The following is a 15,579-nucleotide window of genomic DNA, read 5'->3' as shown; positions in this document are numbered from 1 at the left end:
ACAATTGTGCAATAAATGACAGCACCTGTCAAGCAAATCAAATGAAAAAAAATTCATTTCAAAACACCGCTCGCAAGAGCTGAAAAAATCCATAATATTCAATTGATTGTTTATCACAATAAATTTATTTGCTCCATTAATTGTGTGAAATTGACATTTTCATAAGATTTCTGTTGAATTTTTGTTTCAACTTGATTCTGTTTTTGGGTGCAAGTTAAATAAAAACAAAGTTAACCTCAAAATGGGTCTTTTCGATTCATTGAAAAGTAAAGGGATGATATTCACGAGTGCATTTTGCACGGCCGGTTTCTTGACTGGGTTTTTAAAGTAAATCCAATGGCAGAATGGATGTTGTTCGACGTAACTCAACAATTATCAATCAATGCTTGAATTCTATTGCAGGGATCAGATGCAAGGTGCAAAATTTAAGAATGAAATAAAAGCGACCGATAAACGAGTCATAATTACGGGCACAACGAGTGGAATTGGCTTGGAAACAGCCCGAGAATTGGCAAAACGTGAGGCTCATGTGTATATGGCATGCCGTGATATGAAAACATGTGAAACAGTTCGCGACGATATCATATTGGATGCCAAAAATAGGAATGTCCATTGTCTTGAATGTGATCTTAGTTCAATGGAATCAATTCGAAACTTTGTCAAAAAGTTGGTAAACCGATTCAATCATTTAAAAAAGACGCAACACAATGACACTGCTCTAATATTTTAAACATTTTAGATATAAAGAGAAAGAGAATCGATTAGATATTTTGATAAATAATGCTGGCGTAATGAGATGTCCACATTCATTGACCAAAGATGGATTCGAAATGCAATTGGGAGGTGAGTTGAGCATCTATTATTATATTTTACACAAAGATATATTTCAAAGTATCATTTCTCAACTCGGTTTTAGTAAATCACATGGGACACTTTCTATTGACGAATTTATTACTTGATCTAATCAAAGTGAGTAATTTCAATTCATTTATCGCCGTTCAAATCAATGATAAAGCCATTGTTTTCGACAGAAATCATCTCCAAGTCGAATAATAAATGTGTCGAGTTCGGCTCATCTTAAAGGCGAAATTAAGACATCCGATTTGAATAGTGAAAAGAGTTACGATGCCGGTGATGCATATAATCAAAGCAAATTGGCGAATATATTGTTTACGCGAGAATTGGCACGAAAATTGAGCGGAACCGGTGTGACTGTGAATGCAGTAAATCCTGGTTTGGTTGATACAAAAATAACACGTCATATGGGAGTTTTTAAGAGTTTTTCTGGGTATTAAATGATAAAAAAACAGACATTTTAATTTAAATACTAATCAGCTGTTGAAATTGCAGTGTAATATTTAAGCCATTGACATGGCCATTCTTGAAAACATCCAGATCAGGTGCTCAAACAACGTTAATGGTTGCACTAGATCCAAAATTTGACTCAATATCCGGACTGTACTACAGGTAAGGAGAATTGAAAAAAAAAAAAAACAAATTGAATTTGCATTGAGGGTGCTTTTGTTTTACAGTAATTGCGAAAAGGCACAAGTGTCAGAAGCAGCCAAAAATAAGACTGTTGGCGAATGGCTATGGAAAGTAAGTGAAAAATGGACAAATTTGGATGAAAATAAGAAATAAACAACTTTTCGATAAAATGGAAATCCGTTAAATTTATGAAATAAATGTTGAGTAATATATATATATATAAATGAACAATTTTTGTTTCTCTCGACTTAATAACGATGAAAATGATTATTTTAGAAGAATTTCTTCCAAAGATAAAAGCAACGTTTATTGAATGTGAATCGTGTGTGCTTGTGTTGGAATGAATGTTTGGAACAGTAAGCAAACAGGTACACAGCAACGATACATATGTATGCATACAAGTGTCAAAACGATCGTCATGTGCTTCGTGTATCGGTGTGTATCCATACACAGACCTAATCAAACAACAATTTTGTTAACTCAAATGCCTTCGATTGTATTTCAATACGATAAAATATCCATTTCTCTGTCTCACACACGCAACCCAACCATACCATAGCCGATATACATACGTTACTCGTTTGTTCATTTTAGAGTGCTACAATTACTATTCCAATAGAAATACCGATTTCATTCGCTTGTCAACTATTCAATATGGCGGATGTTTAAGCGAACAACACAAAATTCAATAGAAGATAGCAATAAAAAGAAGTTTTTTTTTTGTTTATTGTTATTAGTATTAAACTGTCGGTTTAACGAAATTTTTGCAATTTTTTGATTTTTAAAATTGTTCGGCTTCGCTCAAGTTAATAAATTTATTTTTTGTTAAAAAAAAGGTAAAACAAATTTATCGGCTATAGAAAAGAATTTCACAGTTCAAGAATTTGAGCGATGCGTGTGTATGTATGTGTATCTGTGTGTGATGTTATTTTATCCATCAAAGAGATTTCTTGTTTTCAATCATTTAAACAAATGGAAAAAATCTGTGATTCAAAACAAAAATATCGACGTGGTTCAATAATCGGATTATTGTAGCTATTTTTCGTTGCTCTCTATAACGATTTAATATTTTAAAGCAGTGCATTCCTTAAATAGTTCCAATCTCACGTAAATAAATAACAAGTGTATATTAAATGACTAAGTCAATGTTGTTTTCTCTAGAATCGATCACGAAGTGCTGCATAGAATAATTTACGAACATTTCAAATGAAAGATCAAAGTTAAAAAAGAATTGGCCCGAATTTTATTTTCGGTTGCATTTGTTTTTCGTATTTTGTTCATAGATAGATTTTTATGATCATTTGTGAAGTTTGAAAGTGTTCACTCAGCTGACTTAAGTTAGCCGCCGCATTCGGTGCATGCTCACACATAATATCTCGATCGAAGCTAAAAATGAAATGAAGTAACACGAAAACAAAATAAAAACGGAAAAAATAGGCGAAAAAAGAGTATTAAAACATGACGGTGCATATTAAAAAGCATTTTGCAATGATCACACATATCGGTTGGCTGCGTTCAATCGACGTTTGTGTTTTTTTTTTTCGCACCGTGCATATCGGATGATTATTCGATCTGGAATTCCGTTTATTTGCTATCTTTCTGCTTTATTAGTTCAGCATTGAATTTGATTGCATGGATTCTTCCACAGTTACTACTTACGTATATATGTTTTGTACATATTGCCACGATCGAGTTGGATGAGTGTTAAGTGATTAAGACAAATCATCATGAATATCATTGCAATTTTTGTTTCGTACATATTTCTCTTGCCCTTTTTTTTCTCTTTGCTTCACCAGTAAATTAAATCTTTCGTAAATTTGGCTGACAGTCGCAATATCGGTGTCTGTGTGCAAATTACGTTTTCGTGCAAATTTGTTGTTGCTGTTTTGTTATCTAGCTCTTGTCGCTGTACCTTCGTACATACAAACCATTCATAAGACGTGATACATTATTTAAAATTGGCTACACGATAATCTATTTCACGTTAGTTGTGCGTTACTTTGTATTCGTTTTTTTTGTCTCTTTTTCGCAATGCGCTCATTTGTTAGCTACTGAATGTGTGTCTTTCATATTGCGTGAGTGTGAGAAAGTGGAATCTGACGTTACCACATTTTTCGAGTTTAGACTTTTTTTACCGTTTCTTCACGTTGCTGATGTTGTTGTTAGTTTTGCTGCCGTTGGCAATTTTATGCATGTCAGAAGAGTATTTTGATGCAGTTTTACGCACATCTAACCAAAAAAAAAGAGAAAAAAAATAACAACAAAAATTGCACTGCCAATGCACAATTCTGATGAAGGAAAAGAAAAATAATCCAAAATATGCGCAAAAAATGTGTCGAATCGTAACAAAATATTGCCTTGTGTTGAAGTGCAAAAAGAAATGAGCACGATTGACGTGTATGCGATGCATCCAAATTAAAATTATATACTTTATTTACTGCAGATTAATTGATGACAATTTTCATATGACTTCACACATGTGTGGATTTTTCATGTTGCTTCTGTGTTTTTTTTCTCTTCTTATTGTTGTTTTACGTTTAGTAAAATGCATTTTCTTTCGACAAACCAATTGCCAACATCAACAACATAACGTGTTTGCGCTTTCTTTTCTATTTCGTTCATTCGCATTGCGATCATATTCCACTGTAACAAAAAATATTTGTTTTATTGCTTCTTGATCTTTTTAAATTGAATGTATTGAACTGATTTTCTATCATCCAATATAAAGTGTGTACGCTTCTTTTACGAAAATAAAATACACACATTGAAGAGAGTGAAGAGAAGGATAAAAAACAACAAACATCGGATAAACGCACACATTGCTTTCTGTAGAAACTCAATATCGAAGACGAACAAATTTGCAAATAGTAATTAAGTAGTAATTTCAACAGAATAAGAGCAATAAATTACAGCATACATTCATACCGTTTCAAACAGTATGCAATTCAAAATCGTAAAAAAAAAAAAATGTTCGATAACCCATTTTTTTGCACAGCGATGTGTGAACATCTCAAATTGTATCAATCAAATGAAGATGCATTTGAAAAACACTCAATAGAACCAATAGAGCGAATGCGACGAAACGAACCGAGTTGAATAAATCGGCACGCACAAAGACCAATCAAGAGTTATCGAAAGAGAGCGAGAGAGCAACAGAAATAAAATATTGAAAAAAATCAAATGCAATCAAAAGCAGAATAGCACAATATTGAATACATGTAAAGTCAACGAACACTCAAACTAAGATAAACGCTATAATGCCTACAAAATTTTGATCGAACGCGTAACATCATTAGTATCTAGATCAAATGCGTATTATCGACATATACAGTTTCTCCAGTTTCTCGCCGATCTAGAATTTTGCCAATGCTTTCCAGCAGAGAGCGACGCAAAAACTGTTCCTTTATCTCAAGTGTGGTGAAACTTTTTGATATTCAAAATATGAATATTGACAAGAGTCAACCGGCTATGATTTCATAATCTTACCATTCCACATATTCGGAACATATTGTGCGATCATTACATGTGGAACGAAAAAAAGAAACACATATTCGATGTCGTCATATCGTTAGCCATTTATTCTAGTTCGACTTTTGTTCATTGGCTATTTTTTTTTCTGTGCGTTCACCTGTTTGTCTTCGTATTCGATTCGAAATTCTGATTGAATGTGTGAGCGAGAAGAAGAAAGAGAGACGACCGTTTCACAGCATCACTTCTTTTAACTTCATTTGTTACAACATGAGTGTCTTTCAGTCGAAGTTTGTGTTCGTATTGTGCTTATTGTGACTGTTCTGTTTTGCTGGATTTTCAACTGCTTTTGGTTGCGCGCGTGTATATTCACGTGCATGTGTGTGTGTGAGAGAGTAAGATTGTGTATGCATCCAAAAACATAACCAAATATCGTATCTTACAATCAGAATTCTTGTCAATCCACAGAATCAAAACACAGTTTACGTGTGGTTGTCATCGTGTTTACATCATTTTTTTTGCATTCGCCAAAAAAGAGGGGTCAAAACGTATTTTATGCCAGGTTGTGATTTGAATTCTTTCCGTGGGAAAAATCAAGTGAATGAAATTGAGTGTTGTTCACCGATATTAATTTTCAAGCACATTTGCTTTTGTTGTTTTTTTTTTTTAAATAATACTGAACTAAAAAGAAAATTGATCATCGAACAAGTGAAATTGAGCGAAAAGAAAACACGAAAATATCGAACAACAGAACACAGCGTGGTTGATTGTTCAGTTTTGTTTGTTTGATTGAAATCGGTTTGCATCATGGAGACAATGGAGTATGAAACTGCCCGGAATTTAACGTTGCTTTTTTTCTTGGAACGTTTAATGGAACGCGGCGAACCTCGAACCTTACATGATCTGTCGTGTCAATTTGGTTCAAAGGGATTTACAAAAGAAATGCGCCAAATCGCTGGCGGCAGTCAATCCGGTAAGTATTTTCAATATTAAACACTTTCAAGTCAATAAGTAATTGGTTGCCATAGTTACTTCTTCAACAAAATAATTCCAACATCGTAGCAAGTTGAAAGAACATAATGACCTAAGTGAAAAAAAACTTTTTCGATAAGCGCTGCATTTGTGTTTCCATTGTATAAAGTTCGTTTTTTTTTCTTCGTTGTTTGTTCGCCAACCATGAAACTGCATTTGTTATCATTCTTGTATTACATTCAACTGTTATTTAGAGAGAGCCTCATTCGAGAAAAAAAAATCATTTTATTATATCTAAACAATTTACTTTTTTTCTTCTTAAATCCAAAACACAATACCAGAATAACTTGAACTTTGAAAATAACTATGAATACCGAAATGACAACGAACAAAGTACAATAACAATAATAAGCTACCAAACACACACACACACACACAAACACACACAGAGGCCAGAAGTTTGAAAACCAAAAACATAAGTAAATGTCGTAAACGTAATTTTTTCGGTGGGCATTTGAAATAAAATTTAAATAAATTATGAACATTCAGATGTTAATAAAAAATGCTTTCCATCCATAAATTCCTTTCGGTAAAATTGGTCTCTTTCTTTTCGGCGAACGAGTCCACCATTCTAATGATGGAAAATCGTCAAACAATTGTATATAAATAGATGTATAATAATAAAAACACGCAGGTATATTTATGAATTCCAGAGAGGAAAATAGACATTTTCGTTTCGTGAATGTGGCTTCGATTTTTTTCGCTTTTGAAGGTAATATATTGTACAAATGCTCCAAAGCACTGTTATGAAAAATAAAGCCATTATGTTATGTTTGACATTGAAATTGCCTTTTCCACGACAACAAATCAATGCACCAAAAACACAATGCTCTATGATGATTATTATTTATCAATTCTCAACCTCTTTACATTGTTTTCGTGTATGGGACATCGACCAACACACAAAATACCGAAACTAACTGACATTCTACATAGTTCAACATATTTGATAGCGCAATCAATATACTCTAATGCACAAATAAATTCTCAGTCTTTGATTTATAATGTCGTGCAAATATATGAAAATAAAATCAATCAACGTCTGTCGACACGATAAACAAATCAGGAAAATACGCATGCTTTTGTTTCGCAATGACGTCAGAATATAAATAAATATCGGCGAAATGTTAGATTCCCATGTTAAACATTATTCCAATTGTTTTTTATTCGATTACGATTCAAATACAATGAGTTTTATTCGAACCGTAAGAATGGCCAAAAGTGTTTTAGTTTGTGTGATAATTGATATTTATACAAAATTGATATGTATGATTTGGTAAACCATAAACGGTAGACCATTTATCATGATAGAACGACCGAACCGAGTCTATTGTCTTTACTACTCATGTCATTCTTATCAATGTTATGCATATCATTTTATTTGAACAGTATGTTTTTATATCGAATAACGGTGCAATCATGCGAAACTAATAACAATTGATAGAGCAGAAATTTAATATAATACATTTGAATAACACACACACACTTTGAAATATATCAATTTGGTGTGATTGTGATGTTTTCATATTATGTTTTGGCCGTCAGTCGAACACCGATACCATAGAAAACCACCTATAAATTCCATGCACTTTGTTTTTTTTTTCCTTTTTAAAGAGATAAACTTCAAAAGTTCAAGTATGTCGAAATCAAAAATTCTATCCAAATGTATTTGGATGGAGTGTGTGTATTTTAGTGTCGACAGGGGTTCATTTTCTTCGTCTATACGAGGAAGTGGTATGCAATGGCAAAATCGTAACGGTATCGAAATCGTGTTGTTTTCAGTTTTTCTTCTTCGTGAGACAGTGTGTGTGTGTGTTTCCCATCGTTACCTTTGGATAAAATTGTGTCGGGTCTTTTCTTGGTCTTCACATCTAACCGCAACTCCTTCTCACGTTCACTTTTCCACATTTGAACGTACATTTTCACCAAAAAAAAAAAATTCTATTCATACAGTATTCGTGGCGCGGTTCGCAAAATAAAAATTACGACACCATAAGCAAGGGATATTTATTTATTTATTTATTTTATGTCTATTTCGTAAATATACTGAGAGAAAAGATATAGGTTTTATGTGTTCACTTTGAGTTAGTTGTTGCCGAATTCTCTCTCTCTCTCTCTCTCTCTTTCTCTCTCTCCCGCTCTCTGATAGTGTTACGTTTTGTGTATCATTGCGACTTTTGGTAGTATTTTCCATACCATGTAACGGACATACACGTGTATCATGCAGACTACCTACTATTAGTGTTGCTGTTTTTGGATTTTTTTTCTCTCTCTCTCTCTCTCTCTCCATTTGATGATTTTTTATATGTACACAGTATTTATGTGGAATGTCGTTTTTGCATTTCGGTTCACCAATATAAACATTTAGCAATTGAACGTGCACATTTCACATGCTATTCGGAAATAGAAAGAGATGGGGGTTGTTACTGTAGCATTTACTATAACTCTTTTTCTTCATCTTTTCTTGGTCTTCTCTTAAGACTTGAATTACTTGGCAATGCTGGAGTGTTTTTGTTTACCACTTACATTATTCGTGGACGATAAGTGAATATTACACATAGAAATAAAGTTTTGCATATTATATATTCATATGTAATCTGTTTTTGAATTACCTTAAAAGCATCATTTCCATTCAAGACAATTTCGTGCATTTTACTCGTCACAATTAACATTCCCTTGGATTCACTTAAACAAAATCGTTTTACCATTGTTTCTCGTTTTAATCGGCGAAAAATCAAAAAAATCGTCATAATAAATAATTTTGGTAGCTCCGACTCTATCATGCAATGAAACCAAACAAAAAGAAAAATCTAGAAAAACTCACGAGAACGGTCCATAAGTTGATAGCGTGGCACACAGTAATACAATACTCTCATGTGAATAGCGACTGTACACAGGGACACTTCAATAAAATTATTTTTATACACCTGACATCGAAAGTAAACAACGTCAGTCTTTGGAAATGAAATTTATCTGTGTGGAATGGAACATTTGGAAGAGAAAGACATAGAGATAGAGAGAGAGAGCGACTACATCTGAATTTCTCTGAATGTAAATAAAAATTCACATAAAATAAATATACGTTTTCAACGTTCGAATGTGTTTCTGGCTAAAGTCAACGACAGAAAAAAAACACGGAAAAATGAATATCCAACTTGATTGATTTTTATCCAAACCACTATAGATCTTTCTGTAAAATATTTTACATTGTAGAACAAAATGGACGAAAATTCAAAATGAGCAAAATTCATTAAATTTGTCGATTGATGACTCAAACATGCCGTGCATTGAAGGGGAAAAAAAACCTATGCAAAATCCTATACAAATATTATATCCAAATATTTTGGCCTGTACTGGTCTGTTGCCGTATCATTAACGAAATGATGGTTCAGATGACAGTAAACATGCTTCTAAACAACATCTTTGCACGCATCATATCCTACTGAATTATGTAGAGAAATGAATAAATATAATTTTTGGCGTTTATGTGAAGTTTGCCTTTTTAGTTAAGTCAGACTTCGGATCGTAGTAACATCCATTAAGCCCGTTTTCAGGCGATAATAATTTTGTTCGAAAATGAAATATAAGATATGCATACTCACAGTTTTTCGATAAAACACGTGCCCAAACTAAATCTCTTGATCTAATCGAACACAGTGTCACATGCCTACCCATTGATTAAAAACTTTCGCCAAAATTGTCTCCCCCTTTTTTCTCCTCCTCTTTCCAATTTACAAGGTTTCGCAAAGAAAGAAGAGCCGAAAAAACACCATAAATATATAAGTATTGAACAGAATATAACATCTCTATTTGGTATTCAATGATATTTATTCCGTTCAAATAAGGAAACAAAATGAAAGCAAAAGTAAGACTCATATGAATCAATTGGCGACCGAATGAACGAATGAATTTTTCAACGTTTTGCTACCACGAGAATCGATGAACATTTTTCGTTGCAATAAAGTTGTTCACGCGATTTTAGGGGATTTTTCTCTGCAAAAGACACAAACAACCATCCGCGACTCTCTTTTATGTGAAATTGAATCGGCATATGGCATTCATACAATTTATCTCTGTGAATGCGACATTGAAAAATGGTTGCCCGTTTTACTGAAGCCTCACATAAGGTGGGGGGAGAGAGAGAGAGGAAAGTGCACCATGAATCCCATTGAGATAACCATAAAGCGTCCAATCTTACTAAAAGTTTCTCTCGTCTTTACTCATCGATATTATGGGCACCCGTTGCAAGTTCTGGTTTCACATAATAATCACACTTCGCAATGCAATTACTTGGAATTACAAATGGACTTAATAAGCTGATTGAGTTTTTGTAATATCATGCCCAGGATCGAGGGTTCGAGAATTTGCGATGGACTTTGGATGCGATTCTTCAATATTTTTATATTATTATTACTTTTCGGTCGAGACAATTTTTAGTGCCAATCTCACTTTTCGTATCGAACACAATCAAAATCGTCTGAAAATGGCATTGCATTCAATTCGAATCAGCTTAAAAGTTTTATTTGTATTTGGAAAACTAATTAACAGTTGCACGGCACGATACAATCTATGGAATAAGCACTTCAACACACACTTTTACCGAAATCATTTTAAAGGATTTCATTTATTTGCAAAGTTTTATCGATTAAATACAATTTTGAGTGGTGGTTGCAGAATAGAAGTGGAATGCATCGTTAATTGATTGGTAGCCAAAATGGGTAAAATGCTCATGTTTTTATTTTGTATTTGGTATATTTACCGAAGAAAATCTTTTTATAATTAAATCAACATTTATTTTGTTCCATTACGAGTCTATGTGATTCAATTCATGTATATATTCCATGTGATAAAAAGATGATGCAAGATTTTGTATAAAACTCCCCTCGAATGGAATGAATTCGTAAGTTTTGCCGGAATATCATTCGATGACTTTAATAAAATTGATTATTTTGTAAACCAATTATTATCATGAAGTGCGTTAACAATAGAAAGTGAGCAACAGTGAACGATATATAATTTCAGTTGTGACAATTGAGCCTATTTACCCAAGAGTACTAAATACAAATTTCATGAAGTGGTATTTTTTTCCGTTGCTTCCGACTCAATGCAATAAATTCAGAAAGCAAATGTTGAATAATTCAATATTACTGGCGTGCATGTTGTTCACCCTTTTGTTTTTTTTTTCTTCTTTTTTCGGTTTTTGTGTTGTTCGTGCTTAAGACAATCATTCATATGGCACATGGCTGTAATAAGAGAAAGAAATAGAACCCCGTTTGGATGGTGTATTAACGTTAAATAAGAAAGGGGGAAAAAGATTCATCTAAATCAGTTTGTGGTGTACGAACACGGTGTTCGCTTCCGAAGATCCCACCATGAATTCAAAACCGGTCTCATGTGTACAATTTTGTCAATAGATTTATGATGTTTGCCAATAATATTTGACACTGCTATTACCGATATTATATTGGTCTGAATGGTAAGCTGTTGAATGTGCGTTCATCAGATAATAAAGTAAATATGTTTATATGTATTAGAATCATTTTCAATGTTTTGGCACGAAACACTTGACTCGTTTCTCTTTTTCTATGTTACACAATGGAAAAATAAATATCAATTATGCGGTTTCATTTTCATGCAACAGAGATAACGCATGATCAATTCAGAATGAAATGGACGGGAATTGTAAATGATTAATTGGTCTTATGTCATTTGGTTTTGTTTTTCGCATACAGGTTTGAAGAAGTTTCTTGCTCAATATCCGGCTATATTCGTTATCGATGGTGATCATGTGCTAGTTAATTCATATGAGAAATCAGCTTCAAATGATGTGCTGGGCGGTGGTACTCGTGATTATATCCAAGAGTCGAAAGATTATTTTAAGCATAAATTGCTTCAGTACGGCATCGGCACCGAAGTTCCAATTAAAAGTCTTCTCGGCCATCGTAGCCAAGCATCACCACAAATTCGACACATTTCAGGTATGTATTCAGCATCCAATAGCGTTAAACATTTTTTCGATTGCACTTTATTTTTTAATTTTATTCCTCCGTTATCAATTGACAGGTCAACATATCAAAGAGTTTACAGAATTTTTGAGCAAACACACCGACACATTTCAAATAATCGATGAATGTGTTGTATTGGTTGGCTGTGATGATTTACAAGATCTTCCATTATCGGAGCGTCTTCATTTGCCACAACCATCGATCGATACGGTGGCCACACAACAAATGTTAGATTTCTTCGCATCGTACATTGAATCAAAAGGTCCAATTGTCGTAGATCAACTATTTCATTTAGTCACCGCAACGTTTCCGCAAGAACAATGGTTTTCAATGTTTAAAACTCCAAATGATTTGAGCACATTTTTGAAATTATTCTCCAATTGTTTTTACATTCAATCAAATCTAGTCACATTGCTGCAAAAACCGGTATTATCGGATTTGCATATTCAACAACAAACGGCAAAAGCAAAAGATTGTATTAACAATAATTATGCGTCAACCACAATAAATCGCACACAATCGCCGATATCACGAGCTGCAACCGTCGGCGATTTTAAACTAAATGAACCCGTTTCGAATGTCAAAGTTACGGTGAATAATTGTTTGAATAACAATGCAACAAGTAATAATAATAATAATAACAACAACAATAACAATAATAACAATAACAAGAGTGAACCGAATAGTGGATTCGATAGCTACATTCCGGACTTTGATATCAAAATGGAAAATCTATGCGAAAATAATTGCCCAAAAACCGGCAACACATTCTCAACATCCGAACCAAATTCATTAACACAGATTTCCGATACATCGTCACCCATGTCGAATCGAAGTCCAGCAATGTCACCAACACCACCATCCACTACTTCCACACCAAACGAACGAACCAATTATGCTGGCAATAAAAATCAATCACTCAAACAACGTATCAACAATTTGGTTATTAAAACACTAGCCGAAAATGAAAAAGACAAATCAAATGTTCCAATAAGTATACATCAGACAAATAATCAAACAAGCAACACAAATTCACCAGTTTCGACAGCAAATACAACGACCAGTAGTTCGTTGTTGGCATCGAATCTTCCAAAGAGTGGTGGCGGTGATAGTGGTGCAAATAATATGTTTGTGGGTGATACATGGAAAATTAAGGTGCTGCAAAATACTCGAGTCATTGCCACCGTTAATGAGAGTCAATTTGTAACCGAAGCAATTGCAAAATCAGCTACAAAAGATGAACCGGTTGTGATTTCAGTGGATTGTGAAGGCATTAATTTAGGACTTAAGGGCGAATTAACACTGGTTGAAATTGGCACCGTACGTGGTGAAGCCTTTATTTTTGATGTCTTTCAATGTCCAAATATTATGGCAGAGGGTGGCCTAAAGGCATTGCTTGAAAATGAAAATGTTATTAAAATCATTCACGATTGTCGTAATGATTCGGTCAATCTATTTGTGCAATTCAAAGTGTTGCTACGAAATGTGTTCGATACTCAAGTAAGCTCTAGATTTGATTCGGTCTATTTGATTATTTGATTAACTTATATCGTTTTCATTTTTACATTCACTCAGTCGGCTCATGCGTTGCTGCAGTATCAAGAACAAAATAAGCAGGTGTATAAAGTAAAAAATGTTTCATTGAATACATTGTGCGAAATTTATAATGCGCCAAAGAATCCAATGAAAGATCAGCTAAAGAATATTTATCGACGTGATCAAAAATACTGGTCGCGACGGCCATTATCCAGAGATATGCTCCTTTATGCTGCAGTCGATGTACTGGTTCTGATTAATGAGCAACTTTACGCCAAAATGTCAGAGTAAGTAAATAATAACATTAAATTTTTCACATTTTCCATTTCATTCAATCGCATTTCCTTCATTTTCAATGGCACAATTTAGAGCTATTAAACCAGAATTTAAAGGCTTACTGTCCGAACTGTGTACTGAACAAATTCTAATGCTCATCAAACCGAATGAGGTACGATCACGAAAAAAACAACGTAAACTTGGTACTGAGGTGGCTGACTTGAAGCAGAAATTATGTCAATCGAACAAAAATATTGTGTTGAGCAATCGCGAGATTCGTCTTTTACGGTAAATAGTTGATTTTTTTTCTTCTTTTTCAATTTTTCTGTGAACAAAATAACATCATGCAATTCATTTAATCAGGTACTTGGATTTGACGGAAGAAGAAAAGGAGAAACTGCGAGGTTCACACAAAGTGGCTAGAAAATTAGAGAAACTAGAAAGTATCGGTCAAGATCGGTAAGTGTAAAAAAGAACCATTTGATATCGTACAAGAATGGAATGAATTGTGTGTTAAAAAAAATTGCAGATCAAACAGTGATTCAGAAGACGACATTGAACCGGACACAGTTGATCAAGAATATCCAAGTTTGGATAGTGTACCATCCGATAATTCGTTACCTGGTCCAACCACATTCTCACCACGTAATTCGGAACCACCCAGTTTAACGGAATCGATGCAATTAATGGATGAAATCTTATCCGACAAAACAATGGATCGCATCGAGAGAATCGACAAATTAGAAGCAATCTTGTCGGCAGCAACATTGTTGCCAAGTGATCCGGTACTTAACCATACTCATAATTCATATTTATTGATGAAATAACGTACGTTTTTTCTCTGCATATGTTACACAGGTTATCACAACTCTTTCGAATTCAATGGACACACAATCCAACTCAAGCAGTTCCTACGAAAGTTTTCAACTCACTAAAATTGAACCGAAGCGGTAAGATTAATTTTATTCAACTCGAATCAAGGAAAAAAATTTTATTTAATTTATCCGTGTGTATTATTCTGAATAGATGCTGCCCGTGTAATTGTCAAGGCAATAAAGTCTATATGAACAATCAACGCAACATTAATCTCAATGACAGTAACAATTACTCTCCACTGGTAACTATTTAATCGCACTATTTTGCTCATTTGGTTCAGTAATTTCAAGAGAAAAGAAACACAAAACTAAATTGATTCTATTTTTCTTTAGGGTTCAAACAACAAATCGAACGCCGGTTGTCAAACATTGAGCACTGGTGACATTGTCATCATGAAGGTTTACTTTAAAGAGGATCAAGAAAAAGGCACCGAACGCGTCATCGTTTCATCACCAAAGCGAAATGCTCAATGAAAATATTTTCTTCCAATATATTTATATACTGATTTATCTTAGTTGATATTCGCCTACAATTAAGATGCCATATTATATTTTAGTTAGCAAAAATTGATCAATTCTATTACAACATTTGTATAGACCGATAATAGAAGAAACGAAAAATATTAAATGAAATGATAATTTCATGTTGCTTAAAGACAAAGAATACAAAATTTATAGCTTCAAGTCAAACGAAACTGCTCAAAATATTATATACATATATTTGAAAAGAGAGATAAAAAAAGAACACATCAACAAAATTTCCAGATTGGTCAACTGACATCACATATCATTGATGCATATTTCTGTTTTTTTTTAAATGGATACACTGTTATTTTCTTTGAATTTTTTGTAAGAAAAATGGGTAAAAATTGAATAAATTATTATATTTTGTTAATTTC

The 15,579-nt window shown here is 33.5% G+C and overlaps 2 protein-coding genes across 3 annotated transcripts; both read left to right on the top strand.

Annotated features, from left to right (window-relative positions):
- The first annotated feature begins 29 nt into the window (after positions 1–29).
- LOC116336637 (retinol dehydrogenase 12-like) lies at positions 30–1,712 on the top strand. The gene is made up of 7 exons (XM_031760610.1): positions 30–327; positions 403–666; positions 740–843; positions 917–969; positions 1,032–1,288; positions 1,351–1,467; positions 1,533–1,712. The coding sequence occupies exons 1-7, from the start codon at positions 242–244 to the stop codon at positions 1,639–1,641; spliced, it is 990 nt and encodes a 329-aa protein (XP_031616470.1). The 5' UTR covers positions 30–241; the 3' UTR covers positions 1,642–1,712.
- A 442-nt stretch (positions 1,713–2,154) lies between these two features.
- On the top strand, positions 2,155–15,576 carry LOC116352421. Of its 2 annotated transcripts, none has more exons than XM_031785001.1 (11): positions 2,155–2,324; positions 5,425–5,929; positions 11,721–11,966; positions 12,052–13,493; positions 13,569–13,816; positions 13,899–14,093; positions 14,169–14,264; positions 14,335–14,590; positions 14,664–14,755; positions 14,832–14,922; positions 15,014–15,576. In XM_031785001.1, the coding sequence occupies exons 2-11, from the start codon at positions 5,764–5,766 to the stop codon at positions 15,152–15,154; spliced, it is 2,973 nt and encodes a 990-aa protein (XP_031640861.1). In that variant the 5' UTR covers positions 2,155–2,324; positions 5,425–5,763; the 3' UTR covers positions 15,155–15,576. The 2 variants fall into 2 exon arrangements, with proteins under 2 accessions (XP_031640861.1, XP_031640863.1); XM_031785003.1 differs by lacking the exon at positions 2,155–2,324 and adding an exon at positions 5,345–5,361.
- The last annotated feature ends 3 nt before the right edge of the window (positions 15,577–15,579 follow it).

The sequence above is a fragment of the Contarinia nasturtii genome, unplaced genomic scaffold (assembly GCF_009176525.2).
Source record: "Contarinia nasturtii isolate CC-2019 unplaced genomic scaffold, AAFC_CNas_1.1 Cnas_scaffold_187, whole genome shotgun sequence".
NCBI lineage: Eukaryota > Metazoa > Arthropoda > Insecta > Diptera > Cecidomyiidae > Contarinia > Contarinia nasturtii.
Note: the sequence above shows the minus strand (reverse complement) of the source record. Positions and strands in the feature narration are given on the sequence as shown.